At 39.0% G+C, this 27,663-nt stretch overlaps 2 protein-coding genes across 4 annotated transcripts; one reads left to right on the top strand and one right to left on the bottom strand.

Moving 5' to 3' along the window:
* Positions 1-375: 375 nt before the first annotated feature.
* Positions 376-14,884, bottom strand: ALG12 (ALG12 alpha-1,6-mannosyltransferase). Of its 2 annotated transcripts, none has more exons than XM_064656232.1 (10): positions 14,681-14,884; positions 10,915-11,104; positions 10,637-10,769; positions 9,910-10,083; positions 8,852-9,046; positions 7,292-7,395; positions 6,588-6,811; positions 5,700-5,869; positions 5,429-5,504; positions 376-1,706 (listed from the first exon to the last, which is right to left on the bottom strand). In XM_064656232.1, the coding sequence occupies exons 2-10, from the start codon at positions 11,077-11,079 to the stop codon at positions 1,475-1,477; spliced, it is 1,473 nt and encodes a 490-aa protein (XP_064512302.1). In that variant the 5' UTR covers positions 11,080-11,104; positions 14,681-14,884; the 3' UTR covers positions 376-1,474. The 2 variants fall into 2 exon arrangements, with proteins under 2 accessions (XP_064512302.1, XP_064512301.1); XM_064656231.1 differs by lacking the exon at positions 14,681-14,884 and adding an exon at positions 13,991-14,332.
* A 201-nt stretch (positions 14,885-15,085) lies between these two features.
* CRELD2 (cysteine rich with EGF like domains 2) lies at positions 15,086-27,663 on the top strand. 2 transcript variants are annotated; one of them, XM_064656233.1, is made up of 10 exons: positions 15,092-15,364; positions 16,327-16,409; positions 17,306-17,416; positions 19,878-19,969; positions 20,993-21,169; positions 22,386-22,484; positions 24,000-24,077; positions 24,884-24,979; positions 25,840-25,980; positions 27,099-27,663. In XM_064656233.1, the coding sequence occupies exons 1-10, from the start codon at positions 15,182-15,184 to the stop codon at positions 27,155-27,157; spliced, it is 1,119 nt and encodes a 372-aa protein (XP_064512303.1). In that variant the 5' UTR covers positions 15,092-15,181; the 3' UTR covers positions 27,158-27,663. The 2 variants fall into 2 exon arrangements, with proteins under 2 accessions (XP_064512304.1, XP_064512303.1); XM_064656234.1 differs by lacking the exon at positions 25,840-25,980 and having other exon boundaries at positions 15,086-15,364.

Below are 27,663 nucleotides of genomic sequence, written 5' to 3'. Positions count from 1 at the left end.
AATTGTTTGATGTTCAAACTGGTTCTGGAGGAAGCTGAGTTTTCTTTCAAAGACAAGTCAAATAGATAATACTTGAGTGATTTCAATTTCAGGAGCAGGGAGAGACTGGACCAACAAGTTCTGCAGGTTGCCTTTGCCAGATCAGCTCAGGCTGAGGAAACCTGGGCAACAGCAATAGCCACCCACAGGGGAGCAGGCTCCACCCAGCCAGATCAGTTCCTCTGATACATAATCTAGAGAATAAAAAGAAAACATGGTCCCGAAAGCTGAAATATACACATAGGTAAAGGTAGTTCTTGAATCAAGCACACTTTTAAGAGTAAAAAAAAAAACCGCAAAACCAACCAACCAACGAAGGAAACAAAAACCCACCAAAAACCCCACCAAACCACTTTATTCCATAATTGTTTTTTACTCAAGTTCTCATTCAGCAAGGAACAGTTTTCTGCCCATGATAATTTCGGCAATTCTCTTATTTTACACTAATGGAGCTCTTGTCATATTACAACTGGCATAACCAGAACTCTTTTTTCCCTTGTTCCATTTAGCAACCTAGGCAGACATCCTTAACAAAAACATCTAATAAAGAAGACACTACAGAGCATGCAATCTTATTCTAGTTTACAGAATGAAGCACATGGCACATTAGAGTACTTCTTTCCAAAGGGATTACTTAGTAAAAAAAGGAAAACAGCACCTATCTTAAAGTGTATTCAAGTGAATATTTCCAAAGGTAAATTTTGGGACTGCAAATTAAGATAATATCATTACAGCAGAAGAGGGGAAACCTTATTTTAAAAATGCTTTTTCCTGTGAAATCAAAGTTGCTGCTTTTTCATGATCTGTTGGAAGATAATCATCCTTAATACTCAGATCTGTTATGAGACAGTGTTTGTCTAAAGGTCCAACTGCTTTTTAAGTGAATCTTTCACTTTAATTAGTTTGGTAGCCTACAGGGCATTATTAGGTATTATGATGAAGCTAACAATGAATATGGCTTTCGTATGTTGATAACATCATTAGGTTTCACACAGGCACTCTGACAGCTGAGGGAGTTACAATCCTGCAGATACATTAAGTAATACATCTTTGCACACACAGATTACAGATCAAATTATTGCCATAGCACAAACCTGTTCCATTATGTATTTTAAATAGGACAATTAGGACATACCTGTGCTGTGAAACAGACAGCTACCCAAACCAAGTAGACAGTTTTTACTTAATATCACTAAACTTGGAGGTAACTCTCTCAAACATATTTAACAATACAACTCAGTATACTGAGTATATACTGACTAAGAATGCACTGTAATATTTATGTAAGAAACAGACAGAGCTAAATACCAATTAGTACAAGGATTTTCTGTGCCGTTCCACAGAAGCTGAGCTGCAGTGCCGGAATGACGATTTGCTTCTGTCTTATACAGTTCAGTCATCAGCAAAATCACATCAAAAGACTTAAAATTCACAGTCAAGATGATAGAGGAAGTTTTTCCAACAGTACTAATTTTGGTTTCAAATTTAAAGTAAAAGGAGGTAGTGCAGTAAGGTTCAACCCAATTTTACTGATGCCAGGTATATTTGCCAGTGGCCTGTGGGTTGTCTTGTAATGTGATATTTGAAGAGGGTTTGTTTCCATCAGTATATGCGTGTAAGAAAACATCAACTGGTCTCCTGGTTTAACATCTTCCCTTTTGTCATACCTGTGAAGAATAAAGAGGCTTTTATTTATATTTCTCACTTTACCTATTAAACAACTCTATTATTGCAGGGGCATGTAGCATTCAAAATGACACAAAAAAGGAACTGTAACATTCTATTTCTTGATTAAATAATTAATACTAGAGGAGGAAATAGTATTTTTGAAGAGTTCAGGGACTCAGTCATTCCATGCAAATCTTTCTGCTGCTATTGTGATATAAATCAGGATTCCTTGAAAATTTTTTACTAGTCCCCTATTCGAGTTCTGTTGAGAAAGGACACCAAAGCCTAAGACTGTAGGAAGCTCAACTAATTTTTAAGGTTTACTTCACCAGAATTGCAGTTTGGATAAGTGTGGATTTTTTTTTGTTTGTGGGGTCTTTTAATAATTTTAAAAAAGTACATTATGAGGTACTTTAGCAGAACCGCTTTTCTTCTGGTAGTCATACATTAAAGTAGAAGCCTCAGAGAATAAGAGCGAGAAGACCTCCTTGAACTCTGTAGGAAAGAAAGAACAGCCTGACAGAGTATTAACTTGGCTCTTGTTATTTCTGAGTTCAGCTCCCTGATCTACTACCTATTTGGGCAGGTCACTTTGGGTCAGCTTTTATAAACCTGTTAAAGTACCAAAATATATATAAATTATATATATAAAAGAAATATTTAAAAAGTAACTAGTGAGCTCTAGGACTATTTAACAGGTACACTTACAGTTATTTCGTAAAAAGACTTATGTTCAACCTAGCTATTGAGGGAGTTTACAGGATGAGAAAAGTGACTTAGCCATTTGGCAGGGATGTGAAAGATCTAGCTTCAGTCACTCTCCATCTGATCTAAGCCCAAAACTGTCAGAGCTGTATGAACCTCTCTAATCTTCTAGAAACTGAGATACATCTCCCTCACTGTCTCATGAGGACACTGATCAAATTCACAATAGTTATTTATTCATTCACTGAGGAGAGTTCAGGTGCAATTTACAGCCCAAGGGTCAGGATACTCATACTGGACATGGCAGCCTGATCAAGTCTTCAATCCAACAACTTCAAAGGAGAAAAATGAGATGAGTCCACCCCAAAACACTCCACAGACCACTCTTAAGCTCTGTAACGCAAGTGAAGAGCAGGGCCCCATTCTTCAGCCTTTCTGTTGCCCTATTCTATGAACTGTTTTCTATCAGTATTTGTCACTCCTCTTCTTAGGCACCTGACTCCTCCTACACGTTTCACAAGCATCTTACTCAAGGCTGTGGCTTTCTTTGCAGACATGGACACTGGGAAGCAGTGCGATCCCAACCCTACATACCCTTAAATGCACCTAGGATTAAATACAGCCTGCACCTTTGGCAACATGTCTTTGCAGGTCTGGGACTCTCATCTGTCTGAATTCTCTGAAAAAAAAATCTCAATTGATATTTTTACAATGCTCCCTGAGATAGCATTCACTAAGATTTAAGATATTTAAAGGAATAACTTCACAGCAAACTAGAGGTTTTGTGAGGATTGTTAACTAAAATTTTGGCAATTCAGAAAAGATCACAGGCTGACAGAATCCAGGTGTCAATAAATACACCATGTAATGCAGAATTAGATTTTGCACAGGGAATAGGTGCTTTCTTCTAAAACAATTGCATGCTGATCTCACCTGCTATTTCCAAAAATATCACAATATCCCTTTAGGTTGGTACACACGTCCAGACGAGCAGAAGGAAAGGCATACTTTGTAACAACTTTACCACCTACTAATTTTGCATTTTCTTCATCAGCAAATAAGGGCCTTTCATCTGGCTGCAAGCATTTCTGAATTTTATTATTTTTAAATACTTTAGGCTTACACAGCGTATTTATTCCTAGTTCAAAGAGACTGCACTAATTGAAGGGAAGATTGTAACACCTGTCCTGTGTAAGAACCTGCATCAAGCTTCTTTCAATCAACCCTTGAAGAAAAATAATGGATCACTTGCATTTTTCTTGAGGCAAACAGATCTAATCTGAGCATGCCACTGAAAGCTGTTAACTTTAAGGCACTTTTATTTATGGATTGCAGTTATCCTGATGAATCATCAGCCTTCACAGCCACCCCATCCACAAATCTGTTTTTGCCTGACATACACTGTCTATGAAGATGGTAAATTAGTTTTCAACCATCTGAACGGCTGTCACTTCCTTGGATAAAGAGAAAATGGACAGTTGGTGCCACTAAACTTTGCAGTACTGTGCTGTTACACAGTGTGATAGTCTTGTGTATGATGCTCAGTTGTGGATTGTGCCTAATTTTTTTAATGTGAAACTTCATGATGAATCAGCCCTTCCTTGAGGCTTTGTTTTGCTGAGTAGAGATAAAAGTGAGAGAGACAAACTGCTCTGGAGCTACAACACTATGAAACATCTATCAGTGACAGGGATATTATTCATTCACCTTCCAATCTCACTTACACTATGCCTTACAAGCCCAAAACAACCCAAAACTCACAACCTCAAAAAACTCATTGATATGAAGCACTATTTATAGAGCAGTGTAGTATTCAGAGTAGTGTGTATATTTAAGTATAGTCAAAAAACCAAAGATTGGAGCATTTTAGCTATCATGCATGTTCTACCCCTTGTACTCAGTTTAATGATTTGTGGCTTGAGACTTTCTCTGGATCGAACAAAAAACCAAGTTGAAATAAAAACTAGATGGGTAACTGTGGAGGCTTTAAACTGTCTGTACCATCATGAGAGAGCTTGAAAAAAAAATAAGGCACAGCATTATTTCCAAAGTACTTTTATCTCTAAACATACCAATAATTAAATTATGTTCATCTGATCCTGAATACTGTAACTGGGGAAAAAGAACTTGTTAAAACAAAATTTGCTTATATTGCTTTTGTTTTGTGCAGTATGAAGGGAGGCTTTGTATCACTTTCTAGTGAGTCATTTTCATTAAGACAACATTAAATTAGAAACCTACATTCCAGCAGAAGACATAGGCCTAAGAATCAGAAAGGTGCCTATTTTTTTGGTTTGTATCCTGAAAAGCAAATGATGCCATCCCACAATGTCTCCTACTATCCATTCCAATATTCTGATTTTTAAAACTGTCTATCACTGCTGGTCATAGTAACAAAGCACTCAACAGCCTTCTCTCAGAGTTAGTGAATGTGTCCACAACAGCAGCTTCAATGTGAAGGATGTTCCACACAGACTTTCAACATTAATATGTACATGAGCCTCACATCACCACACATCATTCAAAGACAAACAAAATGAGAAGATACCCCCACAATTATATAAAATCATCAAGTTCAACCATCAACTTAGCACCACCACCACGTTCACCATTAAACCATGTCCCCAGGTGCCATATTCACTTCCAGGGATGGTGACTCCACCACTTTCCTGAACAGCCTGTTCCAACGCTTGATAACCCTTTCCATGAAGAAATTTTTCCTAGTATCTCATTTAAACCTCCCCTGGACAACTTGATGCCATTTCTTCTTGCCCTTTGAAAGATTCTATGCTATTTAGGCAAATCAGAACCAATCAAAACAAAAAACAATACTGTTCTGTATTTCTGAAATGGTAGCACTGCAGACACCAAAATTCTCTGAAGATTCACATTGTTCTTGACCTGGCTTAATAAATATGCTGCACCAGAAACGGTGTTTGTAATGTTTGTCTCTGCACATATATAAAAAAGGAAAAAGCAGTCTCCTTTCTTCAGATCAAAATACTTCATAACATACCTCCAATCAGAATTGATTTCTAGAAACCGAGAAACTCCCGTTTGTGCTGCAGCCACATCAATATGAACAGAGACGTCTACATAAATAAAGAAAACAGAATACAGTTTCAACATTCTTCTAAGAGCACTCTGATTAATAATAAATTAAAAAAAGTAACAAGAAAGATGCACGTAACTAGTATGAAGTAGTATCCAATACATGAAAAGACATACTAGCAAAAAAACCCTAAAATTAAAATTAGGTGAACATACCTCAAGACAGCTTTACATACCTGCTGTTGAAGGCACCAACTCATGCAACTTCTGAATTGCCACTCCTCCAGGATAATTGAAATGTGAAACATATAAAGATGTTCCTGAATAAGCAGCATTAACTAGAAGATGCATGATAACAAAGAAAGATCCAAGTTTGTAGAGCCAGGATCTCCGGTAGTTATTCAGGCTGTTGAGGAAGGAAAAAACAAAAATAAACTTATTTTCTTTCAGAGTGATCATTGACTACCATGACAGAACTGTTATGGAAACTCCATTGCTAGATAACAAAGATTAATGCAAATTTTATTAATCGTGTATGGCATGCATTTATTATCAATTTCTAAAAGATTTAACTTCTAGTGACATTTAAATTAGAATATTCTCATTAATATAGCTAAAACAAGCTCATTAATAAAGCTAAGTATTTCTGTGTTTAAAACCATTAGCTATGATTGTATTGTCTGTCAAAGAAGTTCAGAGTATAACTTCAATTTGTTTACTCAATATACCCAACTATATTTAACTCCATGCTTCACGAGCCTCACCTGTATATTAAACTATCTCCTGAGGTAACTTATGTTAGCAGCACAAGAGTACACTGGAATGTGTCTTTTTTCTGGTGAATAAAATAAACTGAATTGTAACAACATAACAGTAAAATCAGGGCTCTATTCTCAACTCTGCTCCAGACTTGCCAAATGGTCCTGTCAAAGCATTTAACTTTTTTCTGTTTCCACTTCTCTCTATGGTTCGGTACATTGACATAGATCTCAACCTCCTTTCTACAGCATATGAACATCTCAAGGTGATCCAAAGTGCATAAAAACAGTAATGATAATTTGTCTTTTCTTTTGCATTTTCAGAGGAAAAAAACCCAAACCAAACACACAGAATTTTGAACTTACATTCGTGAGCACATTTTAGCAGCCACTATGTTGAAGACAGGGAAAGTATATATGATAAAACGCAGCTCTTTGTGTGGGAGAAACGAATACAAGAAAATAAAGCCCAGTGCTGGCAAAAGTAAAATCCGAGTTCTCTTTTCTGTTACACCTAAAGGTACAAATACAATGCTGCATCCCAAAGCACGAGGCAGGGCTGAATAGAAATACCACAAGAAGGGAGAGGTCTTCAAGGTGAAAAGGAGAGTTAAGGATGTTTTCACTCTTAACAAGTGAAGTAACTATTCTTTACAGTAGTACATGCAAATTTTGCAAATAAGCAGTATACTTTTTGTACACGCATTTTTCCAGGCCTTTGGTTTCCTGCCTTATCTTTAGAGAACTAAAAGCAGTTGCTTAACATCCTTCACATCACCCAACAGAGGCACATCAAATGGCACTAGTGATAGGCAACATGAAAACCCAGGGGGAAGAAACCTGGTTTTACATAGGGAGAACACAAAGAGGCAAGGAGGAACAGTCAGAAGAGGAAAGTAACAATTTGCAGAAAGATCTAAGGGACAGACATTGTGTCATAAATTTCAAATAATGAAAAATATTAGATCAGAAGTAGAATTTAGCACCCTCACTGAGTCTCAGGAATAAGTTACATCAAGTCTTTGCTTTGGCTGGTAGTATTATTTTTCCCAAAATGTTTCAAAGGATACTCCCCAGTTGGAACTTTTGTTTAAAACTGTGTTATACCAGAGCACTTTCCCCTCAGGCCACACAAGTTGCCTCCAAAATAGAGAATCCACAGCAACTGTTAGCCCTAAAAGAATTAAAGAAATACAAATCTGCATGAATTAAAAACTAGGAAAAAAGCAAACTAACATATCCAAATAGCACATTTACTGATGAGATCAATATAAACTGAAACATGGATTGTAAGCCTCACCCAAAACCACAGAGAAGGTTGAATATGTCTGTCTTGCAGAAGAAATGCCCAGAAGGGAGGCATTTCTTAATAGAAGTCTTAAAAGAAACATGTTACATATTAATCTAATTGGGATTCACCCTACTCCAACCCCAAGTGTGAAAAGCAGGGGTTTGGCTGAAGTTTGTTTTAAAACAAATGCTTAGAGCATTAAATGTCATGAATGGTAAGAAGCCCAAGTTAACTTCAAATAGTACTAAACAATTTTTTATTGTAAAAATGTTAGGTTACAAAAAGCAATCTCTAGAAGTTTGCTACTATTTATTTGGTGGGAGGCAGGAGGAGGATAAGGGATGAAAGGCAAAAAGGGAGAGTAGCAAAACCATCAGCCCCATCTCTTCTACTCCACACCTCCACTGGTATTTAAAGATTTTGCTCAGATAGGAAATGGCAGTGTCAGTGACTAATTCCCATTGGAATTAGTCACTTCCAAACTCTTACGTCATGAGGTGCCTCCAAATCCACATGGCATGGTCGTTTAGTGTTTGTATTGTCCACACTGTGTAAAGGACAGCACACTGCCAGAGATCATCACATATCTGACAACAGCACTTTTAATTAGATAGGCTGGCAGAGAAGCTCAGAGTATGTGCATATGCATGTCTCTTCCATGGATGGGTAGAGACAAGGGGATTTTTCAACCTCTCTAGCATGGAGATCACTTAAGCTGTTAAAATAATGTAATAAAGGAACAGAGCTGAACTGTAACTCTCCCCACAACCCTCTTGCTTGGTATCTCTGTCACACCGTTGCATTTTATCCTGGGATTTAGCTTATCACCGTGGCAATAGATACTACAACTGATAACATGCACAAGTAGCTACAGCCAGATACTAATTATACTGAAGTCAACTTGCACATCTAAGCCTCTTTAAGATCAGGACATTATACTGTAAGCATGTAAAGGCAGAGGTCACAGTATCTTTCTCTGCTCCTTGCACATCTATTTCCTCACAGGGAAACTTTCAAGGAAATAAAAAGTCTTATCATATGACTAGCAAATGGAATCAAACTAAAAAAAAATACAAACAATACAAAAAAACCCAAACAAAAACAAACAAACAAACAAAAACAAAACAAAAAACCCAAAAAGCAATCAAACAAAAACAACCAAACAAAACCTCCAAAACAAACCACCAAACCAACTAAAAAACGATGAAAAAAAACTAAAAAAAAAAAAAAGAAAAAAAGAAAAAAAAAACCTTACAGGACATTTACCAGAGAAATCAGTCAAAACTCCAGACTTCTCTTAAATTTAATGTCATTTGCTTTTCTCCAAGCAAACACTTACCCAGCCAAAAAATTCCAGCAGGAACAGCATGGGAAAGGACCTTGAAAATGGAGATTCTTTTAGTTAATAAAGTCACCAGGAGCATGAGGCCTAAGAATATGCAGAGCTCTGATCTGAAGACTATAATCGCCAAAGCCGAGAACCAAATGAATGGCCTTTGCTTTTGCTGTATCCAAAATGTCAATGCCAGGAGCACTGCAAAAAAAAAAAAACAAAAAACCACACATTGCCCGACATGCTGGATTATTCTTTTTTTAAAGGACAACACTATTCTCAATGCTATCTTCTTCCTCTAACTTCCCACCAATTCTCTCTTGGTCTTCATACCATTTCTAGTCCAGAAATTTTTCCTCTGCTAGAGAAAGGTAATTTGGAATAACGCACAGCTTTACACTTTTGGTGCTTAATTAGGAAAAGTATAACCACAGAAGGAACACATGGGAACTCTTTCTAGACAGTGTATTTAATAGCTTTTGAGGGGGGGAAAAGAAAAACAAACCCTAAGGGAGTACTAAAAGCCTTTCAAAGTATGATTCATAATTAGTATTGCTTGATATCAGCTGAGCAGTTCGTTTATTCTCTTGGCTAAGTATATTCTATTTTCATGATAACAGCAACAGATTTCAAATACGACTATGAGACTACAGACTATTGCTCAGGGAGAAAGAACCACAATTCATTTCAGTGATTAGCTGGAGACACTCCATGTCTCTACACACTAAGTTCATAGGTTTTTTTGAACTGCAGGTGTACCCAGTGCCTTTTCAATAGCTCTATGCTTTATGCATTAGATCTGTGTACTCAAACCTCTACCTAACCAAAGCCATCTGACAAAACCCACATACACTCAGATTCAATAAAACTCGATTCAACAGTCATTGTAAGCACATGATTAAAATAAAAAGGAAGAAATCTCAACTAAAGTTTTCTAGTCCTGCTATCACACAATTTAATCAAGCACATGCATTATTTATTCTGACCGTACTTTTTCCGTGCTTTAACTATGATGCATTTGAAATAAGTTTTATATTTTAAAATTATTCCAGTGAAATACCTACCAAAAGGAAGTGCAAACACATTAGGGAGGGTTCTTGTACAGTAAAACATCAAATGAAACTGAGTGACAGTGATGAGACAGAAAATTGATGCTGTAGTTGCTCCAAACTGTTTTCTAACTTCTTTCTGCAGCTTCCATAACGTGTAAATCACACTGAGCCCCAAGCTTCCTCGGACTATTAGAAGAATAAAAATGGGAATTAAAGAGTAGTATCAGACAGACCAGTGATGAACAGCCATGTTATATAATGTAATGCAAAAAAGTTCTGAAGAATAATACTGAAGATATCACAATATAACCATCTTCAAAGAAACAAAAACCCAAATAAAACTTCATTAGTTTATCTATTCTAATCCACCTTTAACTGGTCTGGTCCTTCTGCACAAAGGTCAATGCTTCTATGACCAAGTTAAATGATATTTTCTGAAGCATACAAGAAACATGCTTCAGAACACACAGGAGTGTATTCTCTGAAGATAATTGAGGCACTTGCTTTTTCTACAGTATCTGACATCTTTTAGCACAGACTTTCCATGTGCTGTTAGTTATCCCCAAAGAGGAAGTGGAACGGCCATGCTGGCCCCAAGTACCTACAGTTTGCAAATCCCTCATTGAGGAAAAGAATGTCACATTTTAACAATTTATCCAAACACTGAATGTAACAACGATGCCACCCATTAGTGCAGGAGTAAAAACATCTCTATTCTGAGGATCTGAAGTTCTCATACCTATCAGCTGGGAGTAAAACTTGGACATTTTTAGCACAGAAAGTACATATATAGCTGGGCTGGAAAGGGCAGCAATAAAAATTGGTCCAAGGAACGTTCTTGGGACAACTCCAGGAAATTCATGATGGTCATACTGCAAAAAGGAAAATTGATGTAAGATAAGCAAATCAGAAACAAAGGAAAATAAATCATATTCACACCGCATTTATCCTACTCATACTGCAGGGAATCGCCATCTTTAACAGTGTCCAGAAATGAAGACATGCTTTTCAATTTACCTTATCCAAGTCCAGTTGGTGGTACACCACATCATGGATAGCTTGTAGGTTAAAGCTTTCCTCCACTTTTGTGAAAGGACATACAGTTAAATGAACAAAAGCCACAACAATAAGCAGCAGCAGCAATGGGAATGACTGCCCACTTGAGTTCCTCTTCTGAGCCATCTTGGGCTTGAAATTCACAAATATTCTATAATTGAAAAGAAAATAAAAAGAAAACACATTAATAATATTGCAGGAAGTGTAGAACCAAAGAAAGAGATTGATAATGCAAGGACAATGTACTAAAGTAGTGGAAAAGTTTAAACAAAGTGTCACTTCAATTATGTCTGCACTTTGTGGGAGAGACAACTTTGTTATTTATTCTCATTTTAATCACACACTGGATTTACACATAATCTTAAGAACGTGCTCTCTTGTTTGTCCAGGACTCCAAAATCAGTGGGAGAGGAACCATGAGGATGAGAAATTTCTCAGAACAGAGTACTTTGATCTTCTGAGTTTGCCGGCAGCAAGGTCTGGACTCGGCAAGCGAAGGACGAATCCCCTCTGGCACTTACACCCTGTGTCACTATGGCATCAGACAGCCTGAACCCCATCCTTCACACTTCTACCCAGAAATGAAGGCCACCTCTCCCTAGTGCTTTATTTCACAACACTGCTGAGCCATTCTTCTGGTAGTATTTACATTGTATTTTATCATTATGATAAAATCACGTGTCCAGGTGATACCAGAGCAGATCTATTTTATGTTCTTTTAATTTAAGCTTCCCACTTAAAGTTTATAATTTAATAAAAGACAAGAGATTTTGGTTATTGTTACTCTTGCTCTGTTCTCACAGAAACAAAACTACAAAAATAGCACTTTTAAGGTACAATTGGGGTTTTGGTTAGAGATGTTTTCTCCTGTGTTTTGGTCTAAATATGTCCATCAAACAGATGTAAGATAGCTGGCAGATTTCCTAGGATCACTTAGCAACTGCTTCCTAGAGTTACCTTTTTTCTGAACTGATGTTTGTGCTGCTCATCAGTAAAAATAAATACGAGTATGTTCATGTTCCTTATATTTACAATTAACACCAATAATGCCTAAAATTTGCGTTCTTCCTGCATGTATCTGCATATTATTTTACATATCTCACTGACTGCATCTCTTTTTCTTCGATAGCCTCTGCTACAACTGTTATTGAAGCTCTAAGCCTGGGCTTAAAGACAGGGAGCTCTGTATTACATCCTTACGATTTTTGCTTTGTTCTGCATTTTTAAAAGCCTACACAACATAACATCCCAGAAAGTGGGAATAAGTCTTTTTAACCTGTGCATAATAATACTTCCTTAAAAAAATGGCTAAATATGGGTTACACAACAACAGAATCCTTTTTCCACAGCAGTAGTAAAGAAGGTACAGGACTGACATGAGGAGCACCTCCAGAAGTTTCTGGCAGGAATTAAGCCTCTGCACAGTGCCATTACTCTTGCACAGACTCTAGAAGGCAATCTTGGTCAATTCTTCCAATAAATGCAGAGGCATCTAATGTTTCTGGCCAAACTTACCAAGGACAAAAATGGACACTGCAGGGTCAATCCACCACTGCACAAAGCAACATGGGCATTTGAGTAGCTTCTGTGTCAGGCAGAGCAGCACATAGACATTCACCAGCAAGGCAGGTATTCCTCACTCCCAATTCACAGCTTCTTAATATTTCACATATTTTAGGACCCAAAAAAATCTTTGTAAAATGACGCATGTGCCAAAAAGCTGTATTTTTTCCTTCTTAACTACCTAAGTTTCATAAGAGCTTTTACCTTCCCCTATAAATACTACATTCATTATCCTCTGACTACTCTACAATATAGCCTGCTCCTGGTATCTTTAGCTGATAACCACCTGAATAATCAGTCCTCAACTTCCTAAATCAGAATGAAAGTGAAGCTATATATCCCACACACAGTTTATCACAAAGCTTTTTTTATCTTGTTGACTCCAATCCTTTTGTATGCTTGAAGAAAGTAAGCATGCCAGCACACTCGTACATCTTGAAGATAATTACATGCATTATAAATACTGAGATTCCCTGAAGGAAAACATGCTTGATGATAGAAAAACCAAAGCACAAAGACAACAGCCAGGTTTCTGAGATAAAGCCTAATAAATTCAGTTGTCTTGTCAAGACTCAAGATAACTTGCTCTGCTGAAAATTGATGCTGACAAGCCTCAAAATTCAAGTGGAATTTATCTAGACAGGTAGATACTGAATTTGATGATCAAAATAAATTTTCAATATAAAGGCAAAATACATGCAATTATTTTTATTTTTTTAAATGCCAAAACCACAGAAACAGATTTCACTTATTTAAAGTATTTTAATAATGAACTTTAGAGGAATAATTTTAAGCAAATACATATAGTTTTCTCCACTGTTAACATTCTGACAACTTCAGAAGAATCCTCCTCAGGTCTCTAAAATGTACCCACACTGACTTCCCCCAGATGCCTACATCATGACCGAATCACAGAAGGGCAGCAATTCTTCAACACAAAGAATTCATCTCTTCATGGGATTAAACCGGGTGAAAAAAAAATGGCTTTTTTACTTAAAAAAAAAAAAAGCTGAAGTACTTTCATCAACAATGGTTCATTGTTGTTCTATACTTTTTCAGTGGAAGTGCCATTAGTTCAAATGGACTTTTTATTCTTTCTATGAAAAAACTACCATATTTAGCTCATTTATGTTTTTCAAACATTCTTCGCTATAAATATGATAGTATGGTAGCCAAACTGCATGTTAAATCTGTCTACAGAGACTCATTTCACTCCCTCACACAGAGGCATCTAAGCAGAACCACAAAGCACATCCCGCCATAAGGTCCTCCCTCTTTGGCTTGATCTAGCTTTGGCAAAGCCTATGTTGTATCATCTTACATTTCCATGTTTTTCTTTCCTGTGCTTTAATAACTCTTACAATTTTGCTCTGAAGCTAAGTTCTCAATGAGGTCAGATTTAAACTTTGTAGTTGCTGGGATTGCTTTTTCATCTTAGAAAAACTGAACAGTTACTATTCTTTTATATACTTACTCATAAGTTTGGGGATTGGCTAAAAAAAAATAAAAGAATTAAGACAAAAAGAGAAGAGAAAGTTGAGGCAAGAAACGAAGTGTGGGACGACATCCGACACGAAGGTGCGATGAAGCTGTGGAGCAAATGTCACTCACTGTTCGGACCGGGGAAGAAACACACAGAACGCTGGGGACTGAAAAATATGCAAACCCAACCCAAGGACCCTCCCCGCGCCCCCACCGCCATCGGGGCGCCCCGGGCTCCTCAGGGTACACCCCACACACTGCCCGCTCAGGCCGGGGTGCGAGGGGCTTCCGGGGGAGTCCCGGACGGCACCAAACACCACCCGCTACTCCCGCAGCACCGGCGCCGCCCCCCAGGCCGCCCCGGCTCTCCGCGGCAGGGGCAGGCACCGCGCACACCCCTCAGGAGGCGGTTGCCCCGCGCTGCCCGGCCCCTCTCCCTCCCTCCTGCCACAGCTCCCGCGCCCGGTAGGCGGAGAGCTGGGGCGGCCGCCTGGCAGCGCCCGGCGGGGCTCCCGGGAACGCCCTGTGTGCCGGCTGCAGCCGGGCTGTGGCAATGGCAGCCCCGCTCCCGTTTGGTTGGTCGGTCGTTCCCTCCCTCCTTCCCGCCTTCCCTTCCTCTTTCCCTCCCGCAGCCCCGGGCAGTGCCCGCAGCCCGACCCAGCCCGGCCCAGCCCGCACTCACCGCGCGCGCGCCCGCGTGGCCGCCCCGCGCAGGGCGCCGGCAGCGCGCGAGCAGCCGGGCCCGCCCCGCGAGCACGTGACCCGCTTCCCGGCCGGCCATGTTAAGTGAGGGCAGGGCACGCCCCGGCAGCGAAATATCTCCGAGGCGGCGGCTGCCGAATACAAATGGCGGGCGGGTTCGAAGCCCCTGAGGATTTCGCGCCTGCCCGTTCTCACGATGGCGGCGGCGGCGCCCGAGGCCCAGTGCCCACCGCTCCCTCAGGCGGCTCGGCCGCGCCCCCTGCTCGGCTCGCCTGGCACGCGGGGCGCTCCCATTGGCCCGGAGCGTGGCGGGCGCTGATTGGACCACGTTCCTCTGCTCCCGCCAGCTCCACCAACGAGCGCATGCGGCCGGGGGGCGCGTGCGGCTGACGCGGAAATCTGAATGGGGCTCGCGCGGCGGCGCTGAGGGGGCTCGGCTGGGGCCGCCCCGCTGCGCGTCCCGGGCTACCGAGCCCTCGCCATGGGGCCCGGCTCCTCTGCTCGCCCGGGCCCTGCGCCGCGCCCGGCCCGCGCCGCCTTGGCCGTGCTGCTCTGCGCCGCCCTGCTGCTGCTGCTGCTGCTGCCGCCGCCCGCCCGCGGCGCCGGCGAGCGGCGGCGCCTGGCGTGCTCCACCTGCCGGGGCATCGTGGACAGGTTCAACCAGGTGGGCGGCGGGGCCGAGCCGGGGGTGGTGGGGCGGCCCCGCCGTGGGACTGGGGGCCTGCGGAGGCCCCACCCCGAAGGGCAGCGCCGGTCCCTGGCCGGGCCGGCTCTGCGCCGAGGGCCGCGCTCCGGGAGCGCCTCCGCCGGGGCCGCGTCCCTGGCAGTGCCTGGGCGAGTGACGGGGCCGCGGCGGGTCCTGCTCCGGCAGCTGTCGCGGTGCTGAAGCGGGCGGGTGGCAGAGCTCCTTCAGCTCTGCAGCCCAAAGTGTTTTGGTGCTGGCCGTGCTCAGGTGGAGCGTGTCCGGCTTTGCGGGGAGTGCTGATGGAAAACACCATCACCAACCTGTTGACACCTGCAGCAGCCCTGCCTGTGACAGAGGACATTCGGCGTGGGCAGCGAAGGGCTGCTGCGCCTTGTGACAGGTGCTTGATGCTGTCGGTACGCGCACATCGGGTGCTGCGGGCTCGATGGGTCACTTCAGCTGCGGAGATTTTTTGTGCGAGTTGCGATTGGTGGCACTGGCTGTGGCTGGGGACAGTTGTGTGATCGCCCTGTTGTACCGCTGGGCGTTTAAGTTACAACACGGCGCAGACTGGGCTAAGTGTTATCAAAGCTGGATGAAGTAGCGGTCCTGTTCAGCTGATTATAATAAAGTTTCTGAGAACTTAAAGGAGAAGGGTATAAAGTTTCATACTTGTATGGGGTTTTTTGTAAATCAAGACTGTATCAAGGCCTTGTTTATGCATTAGGAAAATTAAATCATGTTACATTGTAACATACACTTTCTCACTTCTCATCTTGTCCTTAGCTGTTTCTTTCACTTAGCAATTTGGTCAGCAGCTTCAGAGCTTTGCTGAAGTTTCTTCATGGTGCTTTTCACAATTTTTATGTAAGCATTTATTATTGCCCTTAATTTTTGTTAAAAACAAACCTTATGTAGTTTTTGGTACTTTTTATTTGTAGGGTTTAGCAGATACAGCTAAAAAGAACTTTGGTGGTGGAAACACTGCTTGGGAAGAGAAGACGCTGTCAAAGTATGAGTCCAGGTAAGCTGTCTTAGTACTTGTCATTCATCTACGTTTTGTGTCCACTGTATGAAATGTCACTGTACAAGTGTTTGTCTGCAACTTAAATATTGAACTAAAGTTTTGCTTGACCAAGCCTTAAATTCTTCATTACTAAACTGTTGCATTACATTGTAATGTAAAGATTACAGTAAAGACTGAAACCTCTTATTAATGCCTTTATTTGTCTTGTTTCTAAAAACAACAAAAGTTAATTCTGCCATTGGTCACAGTAGGTTTTTTCTATTTACTCATTAAAGTCCCAAAAAAGTAATCCTAAATAATGGTCACTAGCTTATTGATAATCATAAAAGGTGCAGAGTACTGCAGTACTTGTTTTAGAATTAAAGCAGTATCTCCCCCCTAGAGTTGTCACTATTTCAGTGCCAAACAGAAAACAACTTACTGTACTCTTATATATATATATGTATATTTATATCTATGTTTGATTACAGAGCAAAGTAATCTGATGTCTTTCTCCTAAATTTCAAACTCATTTTTTATCTTAGTTGGAGCATTGAGATGTTACTGTGAGCTTCATGGGCTTCTATCAAATGTTAACAATAAATGAAATTTATTGTTGAACATAAGGGAAGAGTACTGCACTCCAGTTTTCTGGGAAGCTAAAAATCTATCAAAGCTACAATCTGCAGGCATAATAAATGCAAGTAAGCCACGAGAGCCTCGTGGTCATTCTTCTATTTTCTTTTTTGATTGAAGTAACATTCTTTATTTTGACATTTGCTGTGTTTTGGAACTAAATCAGAACACACCATAAACAGATGAAATTTTCTAGGCTGAAGTCTGACTGCTCTGTCATGGCTTGAATTGTGTTGAATGTTTAATTTAAACTTACGGCTTTCCTTCTCTGCTTGTAGCGAAATTCGTCTTGTAGAAATCATAGAGAATCTGTGTGATAGTAGTAACTTCGAATGCAACAACATGGTAGAAGAACATGAAGAACACATAGAGAAATGGTGGTTCAAATTGTAAGTATAATTTTTTTGGTGGAGATCTCTGTGTGAATCAGCTATCTAAGAGGATTAACTACTAACATAATCTTGTGCCTGAACAATAGCAATACGGGTAATTCTTCGTTATTCATCAAGAGTTGGCGTTGGGTACAGCTGGGTTCAAGTGACTTTTAGTATCATGTGCTGCTGCACTTGGTTCTTTTTGATTTTCAATTTCAGCAGTGTTGCACCAAAACATCCAGTCTCACTTCTCATACAGTGTGTACTCATTTGCCAGTGGGGTGTCAAGGCAAACTAACTTTGGAAAACTGTGAGATTTAGTCCCTTATTTGTTTCCCTTTGTCATAAAACTGCAACTCTTTTGTTCTTGTGGGGTTTTTGTTTGTTTGCTTTTTTTCCCTGAAACTGTTTTGTTCTTCTGGCAATCAAAAGAATAGTTGATGCTAATCAGTATAGAAGTCGGATCTCTTGAAAGTGGTAGAGTTGCAACTAACTTTTCTATCTGCCTTTTAAGCTAACCAGTGATTTCTGTTGCAACAGAAATCTGTTATAAGCTTTTCATATACCAGTCTAAAATATAATTAGTGCAAGGATGGCAGTGTAGCATTTAGATCTTTAATATCTGGTTTTTTTATTTCTGGAATCATGTTTCTTTTAAGTATTTTTTCACTAATTTAGACTGTCAGCATTCCCAATTAGCTAAAATTCAGCAGGGTGAACTGCCATTATAACATTTCGTAACTGGATAAGGCTTTTTAATAATCCACTTTCTTCCTAAAGAATGCTTTATCCGTTTACCTAACTATACAGGATTGTGTATACGTTAACATGTCACTTGAAGGGAATAGAATAGAATAGCAGAGCACAGAATAGAATATTTCAGTTGGAAGGAACCTGCAGTGATCAACTAGTCCAACTGCCTGACACTTCAGGGCTGACCAAAAGTTAAAGCATGTTATTAAGGACATTGTCCAAGCACCTCTAAACACTGACAGACTTGGAGCATCGACCTCCTCTCTAGGAAGCCTCTTCCAGTTTTTGAGCATTTTCTTGGTAAGAAATGCTTCCTAATGTCCAGTCTAACCCTCCCCTGGTGTAGCTGTGAACAATTCACGTGTGTCCTGTCACTAGGTACAAGAGATAAGAGATCAGCACCTCCTTCTCCGCTTCCCCTCAGTAAGATGCAGACAGCAATGAGCCTTCCAGAAACGTAAGCTATGCAACCCAGAGTCTTGAATTTGGCTTAAATTTGCAGAACTGAAAGAAACTGGTCCTACACTAGAAAACTTGACAAAGTAGACTTCCTAAAATAAACAAAACCATTCATAAAATTGGGGTTTGGCAAGTTTCTGTATTTAATAGGCCTTTTGAGTGTAATTTATTATTTTATTTTGCTCTTTAACCTGCAGTTGTTTCTGTGGTAGTTTCCAAAAGACAATTTCTTTGTTCATAAATGCCTTAGGTCTTTTTTTCACAAGTTGTTATTTAAAGGGTGGTTGATCACTGGAACACGTTCCTCACAGCACCAAGCCTGTCAGAGTTCAGGAATCATCTGGAGGACACTCTGCCATATGATTTAGTGTTAGGAAGTCCTGCAAGGAACAGGGAGTTGGACTTGATGACCCTTATGTGTCCCTTCTGAGATATTCTATGGTATTCAGTAAATTTACTTTTCAGGATCTGAGCCTTAGAGTTGATATGGATAGATGTAATAGCTTAGAAAGAGAAGCTTTGGGAGTTGCTGAATACTCTTATTAGACTACAGAATATCTATATCTTTTCTTAAAAAGTTTTTGAGACTTCAGCATCAACAGTACTGAGATCTATGAATTGTCATTCAGAACCCTAGTAGTCCTCATAATTGCTTGCCAAATTATATCTAATGATTTCACTGTTAACTGGGGGAAGTATGCTAGTTCTCAAGTAGCACATAACTAACTTCTTAATATTAAAAAAAGAATCCTTCTAAAATAATATTTGATTAATGCTAAAAAAGAGGAGAAATTTTAACCCTGTCGTCAAGTTGCCAATACTTTGAGCAAATGTTAATATCTGTCCTGGGTTATCTTCTGTATAGTTGAGATAAAGGCACAGCATTTATCTTTAAGAGAAGACATAAATAATACACTGTAAAGTGTATATAAACCTTCCCTAAAAGTAAGGTGTTAATAAGTTGTGTATGTATGAAGATGAATTGATTTTATTTGTTGTCCTATTTAACATTTTTCTTAAATATAAACTATAAAACTTGGGTAGAGTTTGTTAATTGTGTTGTAGCTTAACAGGTAAATGTTCAAGTTGAAGAACTTCTTCTAGAAATTAGTTCTTGAAATAGGATTATCATCAGAAGAAGTAGGTTTCTAATCTGTCATGTGGAATAGATTTCTCTCCTTTGTTGTGCTGGGTCAGTTGTGCGAGTTGGCCTTTACAGAATCTTTGTTCTTTTTGTTTATAAATTAATGTCTTTCATATACAGAAAGAAGAAGTATCCTGATTTGTTTAAGTGGTTTTGCATTGAAACAATAGAAGTTTGCTGTCCTGCTGGAACTTATGGACCTGATTGCCTTGGTAATTTTTCTTCTGAAAAATTCAGTAGCAGATATTTTCTTTTTACCTATTTGCTTTAATCTTTCCTGACATGGATAAATACATGAAGTATGATATTTTGCATGAGACACTGGCTGCTGTGTAGCGTACCTGCTTGCTACCTGATAATTAAGTGGCTCCCTTGTGAATATCCTGCCCGAATAAAAGTCTTCTGGGCATGAAGTAATGTACAAAGCTGTCAAGGGTACCAAGATGTGCAGAATCCATCTGATCTGATGCTTACATCCACACCTGACCCATCCTTAAAGACTCTCTGGTGGCATCAAGTCTGTTGTTTAGGTGGCTTTTCAGAAGCTTCATAGACAAGAATCCTTTTTCAGTTTCAAGAGTAAAACAGCCAAGACACTGTTGGGGAATTAAATTAAGAAATTTGCATCTAAGGATCAGTTAAAAAGGCAATGAGAGAAATGAGGTAAAAGTAGGTGGGAAATGAAAATGAGGTCTTTGCAAAAGTGATAAAAGAGATATTTTGGCCTCTGAAGCTTGGATAATTCATAGATCTCTAAAACCTTGCATGGCGTTAAGAGATCAACTTTGACCTCTTATGTATTGTTAAAAATTAAGTGCCCATTCCCTATATTGATCTAAATGATTTCTGGTGGGTTTTTACCATTGAGATATCAGGCTTCTCAGAGATCCAGAAAAAGGAAAGATTCCAACTTTATCCAAGAAGCTAGGAAAATAAAAGTTCTAAGCTGTGGTCTTTGCCCAAAATTAAATTGATAACTGAACTTTCCAGGAGACGGGTTTGAGTTTCTGTTATACTTAAGTATATTACTGAACATTCCCTTGTTGCAAACCTTTTGGTTATTCTCAAGGGTAGAAAAGACTTTGGAAATTATATCTTTGTTTAGTGTGACTCTTTTTTATTAATTTTCACTTTTTACTCTGTATGAAGAGAGAGAGACTTCAGGTGCTTGTGTCTGAGAATAGGATGTTATTTCCTTTAACATCTCATTTAAAAGTATTTTTGATCCTTTTTAGCTTGTCGTGGTGGATCAGAAAGACCTTGCCATGGAAATGGCCACTGTGATGGTGATGGTACCCGAGGTGGAGATGGCTCATGTAGCTGTAACAAGGAGTACACAGGAGAATTTTGTTTGGACTGTTCCAGTGGTTACTTCAGTACCTTGAGAAATGAGACACATTCTGTTTGTACAGGTAATGGAGCCTTAACACATACTTATATCTTTGTGTTACTTCTTCAGTTTTTGTAAAGAAAACTAGAAACAGTTTAAACTAACAAATGTAGAAACAAAACATAGTTTGGTCACTCAGCTTTAAGCATAAATGACATGTCAGTCACTTTGGTGGAATTCTAAGGTTTTGCTAAGTTACAATTCCAGGCTGCCCTTGAGGTTTGTTTTTTTTTTTCTGCTTTAATTTAAGAAGCGGAATTCATATGTAGCTTTGTCCCTCTCCTTCCCACATACTGCTAAAGTCTTGAGCTGAAATTATTGCATGCTGGACTACTTAGAAAGCTAGGTTTTCCTCAGGTCTCAAATAAGCTTAACTGGAATAAACGGGCATGGAAACAGCTGATCTGTACTGTAGACTACTTAGATTCCAGTTAGGTATGTCTAAGATTAATTTTGAAACAAAGTCAGGTCACAGGAGTAAACTTTTGCAATTGGTCAGATTTTGAACTGGTTTTACACCACTGATGAGATTCTGCAACAACCTACATCCTGATCCTGGGGTCTGATAAGATTGTTTTTCAACACTCCATATTGTGTTTTTCTTTTTTTAATCTGGCTGTGTAGTAATTCTTCTGTATGATTTGTTTTATATTATAATATATAACATGCATATGTTATATATGGTGTGTTTATATATGTGTGTAATATATATATAAAGTGCATATGCAGCTGAATTTCTAGTTTATTTCCTTCTGAAGCTCTTCAGAGTGATATCACTTCACACATTGCTCTCATAACTGGTTGCAAATGAAGTAGTGTGAGGATTAGGTAGAACTGCAAAGTCTGATATTTAAAATGGTGTCCCATCCCTGAGGGGCTGAGCAAAGTTTACTTACTTGATCTCCTCTTCCCAAATATTTTGGAAATTGGACCTGCCACTTCTAGTCACTAGAGTGGTGCTCTTCTCAGTGTGAAGATGACTGTAATTGCCAGGTTTGGCTTCCAGGAGCTTTTGGGGGTATTTGAGGCTTTTGCGGTTGTTTTGGTAGGATAGAGCTGCATGTTTATAAATTAAATCTTGACTTTATGGAGATGCCATCTCGTGAATGGGATTTTCAAGCTCTTAAAATATAATAGCTTTCAGTGAATCCTAAATAAATTTGTTTGAGAATTTGTGTGCCAAATTTTGTCTTGGAATCTCTCAACAAAGCTCAAGTTGTAATTTTCTCTACTCTCAGCCTGCCACACTGCCTGTAAAACTTGTACTGGTTCAAGTAACAAGGACTGCCAAGACTGTAAAGAAGGCTGGATTAAAGATGAAGATGGAGCTTGTGTGGGTGAGTAATGCTTGGCAGACTTCAAACAGGTTTTGTAACAATGGCTGGTGACATTAGATGACATCACTTTGAGTTTTACTGTATTTTATAGAAGAGCTCTGTCAGTTTAGGTTTCTACAAGTTTTGTGATCTCTCTCTTCCTAACTTGTTTCATGTTGCAGGAAAGCAGTATTTCCTCACCATTGATTGCTGGTGATTTTGGTTGTCTTTATCATACTATTCACTGTAGATCTTTTTAGTTTGGTGGAATACACTTTCTTTTCAGACATGGGTTTTCCTGATGTTTAAATGCTAAACAGTGCCCTGCACTTGATTTAAGCTATTTTGTCAACTACTGGAAGATTCCTGTAAACTTACCTGCATGCTTTGTAGTAATTGCACAATTGCCTTCACATTTATTGTCATAAATGCTCAACCCTAATGGAGTTTAAACATTTCACTAAAAGCTATGCATGCTAACTTTTCCTATTATCAGAGAAAAATACCAGGAGGCATCAAGCTCAGTGCTTCCATTAATCTCTTACCTGTTTCTGCCTTAGCATTTAATTTGGTTTGTGAGGAGATAAGAATGAAACACTTCAGGAAAAAAGCAAATACTAAAAATGTTCCCAATGCAGGAGTGCACTAGGGGAGAGTAACACATTCTGTTTAACTGGTTGAATTTGACCCATTAAAGATCCTTAGCATAATGCCTGAAAACAGTATCTTAGAAATTATATGAACACTGCTTCCTCTTCAGGGTGTCAGTGACACCGGGGCTTGGAATTACAGCTCCTGCAATGCCTGCTTAGGCAACTATTGAAACATTCCAAGGGTGTTTTTATGATGCTTTAGTATTGTCTTCGTACAGCTCTTTTATTCCAAATGATCATTGCCACTAATCAAATATAACTCAATTGAGTAATCAGTAGGAATGGTAGGATCAGTAGCAGCAACAGGATGAGAGTGACAGCAAGGGGACTGAAATAGCCTTTCTTTGTCTGAATTTTTTTAATTAAATATTGTTGTGCCCTTTTCTCAAAATCACAAGACTAGCACATTTTAATTTTCCAGTAGAAGGTTTCACTTGGCCGGTCCTAACCGTAACCTGGTTTGCTCCAGTTTGCTTTGTACAGTAAACTAAGAGGTGTATATGTGTGTATTTTTATAAGTTTTCTAGTGCTTAAAATAGCTTGGTAATATAGGAGTAGGGGAGAGAACAGTATTCCAGAACAGTAGTGTGTCTGCTTGTTTGTTATGATATTTGCATAAAAAGCATAAAGCATGACTTGAAAATGACTGACTTGAAAATTACAAGGATTGCTGGTATTATGGAAGTTTATTTAATTTGAGCTCTTGAATTTCTAATACATCAGTGTCATCACAAAACATCTTCTAAGGATCAGTTTTGATTTTTTTTTTTAATGTAGTTTTAAGCTGAACAAAACAGTGTATGTTACTGTGCAACTTCTGTGTCTAACATGTTGCATATCTGATCCCAAACTCTTAGGTAACTTGTCACTTTTTATCTTTCAGATTTAGATGAGTGTGCTACTTCTCCTTGCAAAGATCACCAGTATTGTTTGAACACAGATGGATCTTTCTCATGCAAAGGTTTCTTTTTAATCTGCTGTTGTATTTTACTGATTAGAATTCTAATCTAATGCTAGAGGTAATGCTAGAAAAGGCATGATGCCAGGCATTTGGTACAGTGTGGTCTGGTTCTGACTGGGCATGGGGAGGATGAGGCTTTAGACCTATTGTATGATGAAAGCAAGAGATTTCTGGTTATTCCTACTCTGCTCTTGTGAGACCTCCTTGAGTACTGCATCCAGCTCTGGGGCCCCCAACATAAGTAAGGCATGGACCTGCTTGAGTGGGTCCAGAGGATGTGACCATGAAGACTTTGATCAAGGAACTGGAGCACCTCTCCTATGAAGACAGACTGAGAGAGCTGGGATTGTTCAGCCTGGAGAAGAGAAGGCTCCAGGGAGACCTCATAGCAGCCTTTCAGTACCTAAAGGGGCCTACAATAAAGGTGGAGAGGGACTTTTTACAAAGGCGTGTAATGGACAGAAGAAGGGGGAATGGCTTCAAACTGAATGAGAGTAGGTTTAGATTAGATACTAGGAAGAAATTCTTTGCTGTGAGGGTAGTGGGGAACTGAACCAGAGAAGCTGTGAATGCTCCATCCCTGGAAGTGTTCAAGGACAGGTTGGATGGATCTCTTGAGTAACCTGGTCTAGTGAAAGGTGTCTCTTCCCATGACAGCATGGTTAGAACTAGATGATCTTTTAAGGTCAACTTCCAGCCCAAACCATTCTATGATTCCTTGTGTGGGTAAGCTGTCTGGCTTTAAGGGTGGTATTTTAAACCTCAGACACATAATTTCTCTCATTCATAAAATATTTTTCCTTTAGGATGTGATGCCAGCTGTGTAGGTTGCACGGGAGAAGGTTCTGACAAATGTAAGACCTGTGCATCTGGATATGTGAAGGAAGATGAAAAGTGTACAGGTTGGTGGATTTAGCAGTGCATGGTAGACCATTGGTTAGCTCACTCTTGATTAGCCATGCTGAGGAGCAGATAAGTATGTTCATGTTTGTGTGCTTCTATTTCCAAGCCTGTCAGAATGAACCTAGTCGTTCTGGTGTTGGCTGCAAAGACATTCATAATAACTTTCTGTATATTACTGAGCTAATATGCTTGACAAGGCTTAAAATGAACCACTTGTACAAGGGAACAAAGTATTATATAGCATGTTTGGGAAACAGCCATGTGAGTCTCTTTTCAGTCATCTACCACGTCATCAGGTGTGTGCATCTCTATTCATTTTGTAACAGAAAGGCTGGAACACAGTGTGGATTCTGCTGCCTTTCTGTTAATCCATTAATGTCCAAGTTCAAATGATATTCGTTCATAGTGAATTATAACGTGACATTAGACTTTCTCTGTGGGGAAGAGCAGAACATATGCATAATCTTAAGTAGCTATTAACTATGATGATGTAGTATTTACAGATTCTGTTCCCTTTAGCTATACTTTGATGGCATAAATAGAAAATGACTGTGGGGGAAATGTTCAGTAGATTAAGAGGAATTGCTTAATTGTGACAAATGTAATTGCTTAGTACATTTCCCCACACAGAGACCTGCAAAACAAAAAAAACCCCAGTACTGTCTGAATTACTTTGAAACACAGTCTAAAGCATGAAGAATCGGATTATTTTAACAGAAGTTAAATCTGTTGCAGCAGATTTAACACTGCTCCTCAGTGTTTTTTGTATTTGAATAGAATTTTGTTTTATATGATTGAGCATGAGTAAGTTTTATAACAAAACAGCAGTGAACTCTTTCTTTCCCTATTCTATCTCTAGATATAGATGAATGTAACCTTCCTGAAAAGGTCTGCATGAAAGAGAATCAGGACTGTGTTAATACATCAGGTAGTTACAAGTGTGTATGTTCAGAAGGGTTTGAAGATAAGGATGGCACATGTGTTCAGACTGTAAAACCAGGCAAGTAGCTTTTCAGTGACAATTTTTTTAAAAATATGCCACATTGACAACGTGGAGTTCTATTTGAGTCTAAGGGTCTAGTTGCTTATAACCTCCTCTGTATAATTTCTCACCATCCTACAGCTGTGGTCTCTCAATAGGGTACTGTTTAGCTTGACATAAACTATACCTTCAGTCAAGAAATTCAGTTTTTTTCTAGGATCTATTGACACATTACAGACAGCGTTACATTCATAAATGTTTCATTACTTCAGCTAGGCCACGCTCCATCTACAATTCCAAAGTGGAAACTGGAATTATTTTGCAATAACTGTTGTAGAAGAATAGATGAGAGACACTGAATTTCATACCTTTATTTTCTTTTTATTTCTTAGCTTGTTTGGTTATTTTGTCCCCTCATTCCATCCCCAAGACTGCTTATTGCTCTTGTACTAATAAGTTGTAAAGATCTGTGTTGTGTTGCTACTCAAGGCCACTTAGTTCATGCCTTATACTCTCAGTACTCACTGTTATTAGTCCTTTAAAATCAGTTATGTGCTTCTCCAGTGCAGATACTCAGGATATCAGTTACTGTGTTTTTAACGTGGCCTGATATTTTATGAGACTAAAAGTAAAATGAAAAGTTGACAAATTGGCTTAGTTTTTTTTCTTAGTTTTTATACTTTTCCCAATATAATAAAATCACTCTTCCTTTTTAAAAGCTGTTTTAATATCTGAATGGAGCAGTTTGTACTATAGAAAACAACTCTGAGTAAGACTTGCCTTATTTTTTCGAATACCAGAACTAGTTCTGATGGGTCATGTGGAAAGGAGAAAATTCACTGTGAAAAGCTGAAAACAAAAGATTAAAATAGAAATATCTGTGCTGATTTTTTTCCCTTTCTCTAACAGTATAATACTGGTTTATTTGAAATATTTTGTTTGCATCTGGTAAAAAAAAAGAAAGTGAGCTTAGACTAGGAGGATGGTGCAAGTAGCTCTTCTGTATGGCTTAAAATTGCTTCTCTGGTCTTGATAAACAAGTTTTGGTTTTCTCTTAAAAAAAATCCTAATGTCAAAAATCATATGGTATAATTAATAGTAGATTTATATTCTAATTGTGATATTTATCTTCACAGGAGAGGAAGTAGAGAGTGAAAAAACTGAGCCTTCACATACTGGACATGATGACTTATGATCTTCATTCAGAACCAAAAGACATTCCTATCTAAAGTTTTAAATTATTGGACTAAGCCTCTCCTAGCTGACATACTGTGGAAATGGTATTAAATATGCAGGTTGCCATTAAGATTTTTTTTAAATGGTGATAACCTGCTCTTTAAGCTGCATTTCTTTATTCTTAAATCCCACTTTTTATATAATTCCTCAAGAACAACACTTAGATGGGTTAGTATAAAATTTGAATGAACATAACATTGTACCCAGCAAATGTAAACAATTTACAGGCTTCTTGTTCTAGAGCCTACTGAAAACTGTTATCTTTTGGAAGAATTGAGTTGCACTTCATAATTCAAGGAAAATTTAGACTTAAGTTTGATGTTTCTAATAATGAGAAATATTTCTGTAACTGAAATACAGCTTTTGGAAACTGTCAAAGGGAATCTCTTTGGGAGGGAAGCACTGTTCCCTTAAACAAAATAGAATGCCTAATATTGCATTCAATAAAAATTTATTTTGTTGGAA

The sequence above is a fragment of the Pseudopipra pipra genome, chromosome 5, assembly GCF_036250125.1.
Source record: "Pseudopipra pipra isolate bDixPip1 chromosome 5, bDixPip1.hap1, whole genome shotgun sequence".
NCBI classification, from domain to species: Eukaryota; Metazoa; Chordata; class Aves; order Passeriformes; family Pipridae; genus Pseudopipra; species Pseudopipra pipra.
The sequence above is the reverse complement of the archived record's forward strand: the minus strand, read 5'-3'. Positions and strand labels throughout refer to the sequence as shown.

What these genes read in the sequence shown, in the direction of transcription:
- CRELD2 (XM_064656233.1), top strand. Translation starts at nt 15,182, where the DNA reads ATGGGGCCCGGCTCCTCTGCTCGCCCGGGCCCTGCGCCGCGCCCGGCC. An exon ending in CTGTCAAAGTATGAGTCCAG is followed by an intron (nt 16,410 to 17,305) that starts GTAAGCTGTCTT and finishes CTCTGCTTGTAG; the next exon opens with CGAAATTCGTCTTGTAGAAA. An exon ending in TGTTCAGACTGTAAAACCAG is followed by an intron (nt 25,981 to 27,098) that starts GCAAGTAGCTTT and finishes TTATCTTCACAG; the next exon opens with GAGAGGAAGTAGAGAGTGAA.
- ALG12 (XM_064656232.1), bottom strand. Translation starts at nt 11,079, where the DNA reads ATGGCTCAGAAGAGGAACTCAAGTGGGCAGTCATTCCCATTGCTGCTG. An exon ending in GTTTTACTCCCAGCTGATAG is followed by an intron (nt 10,084 to 10,636) that starts GTATGAGAACTT and finishes TTCTTCTAATAG; the next exon opens with TCCGAGGAAGCTTGGGGCTC. An exon ending in TGCTGGAATTTTTTGGCTGG is followed by an intron (nt 7,396 to 8,851) that starts GTAAGTGTTTGC and finishes TAATTCTTTTAG; the next exon opens with GGCTAACAGTTGCTGTGGAT.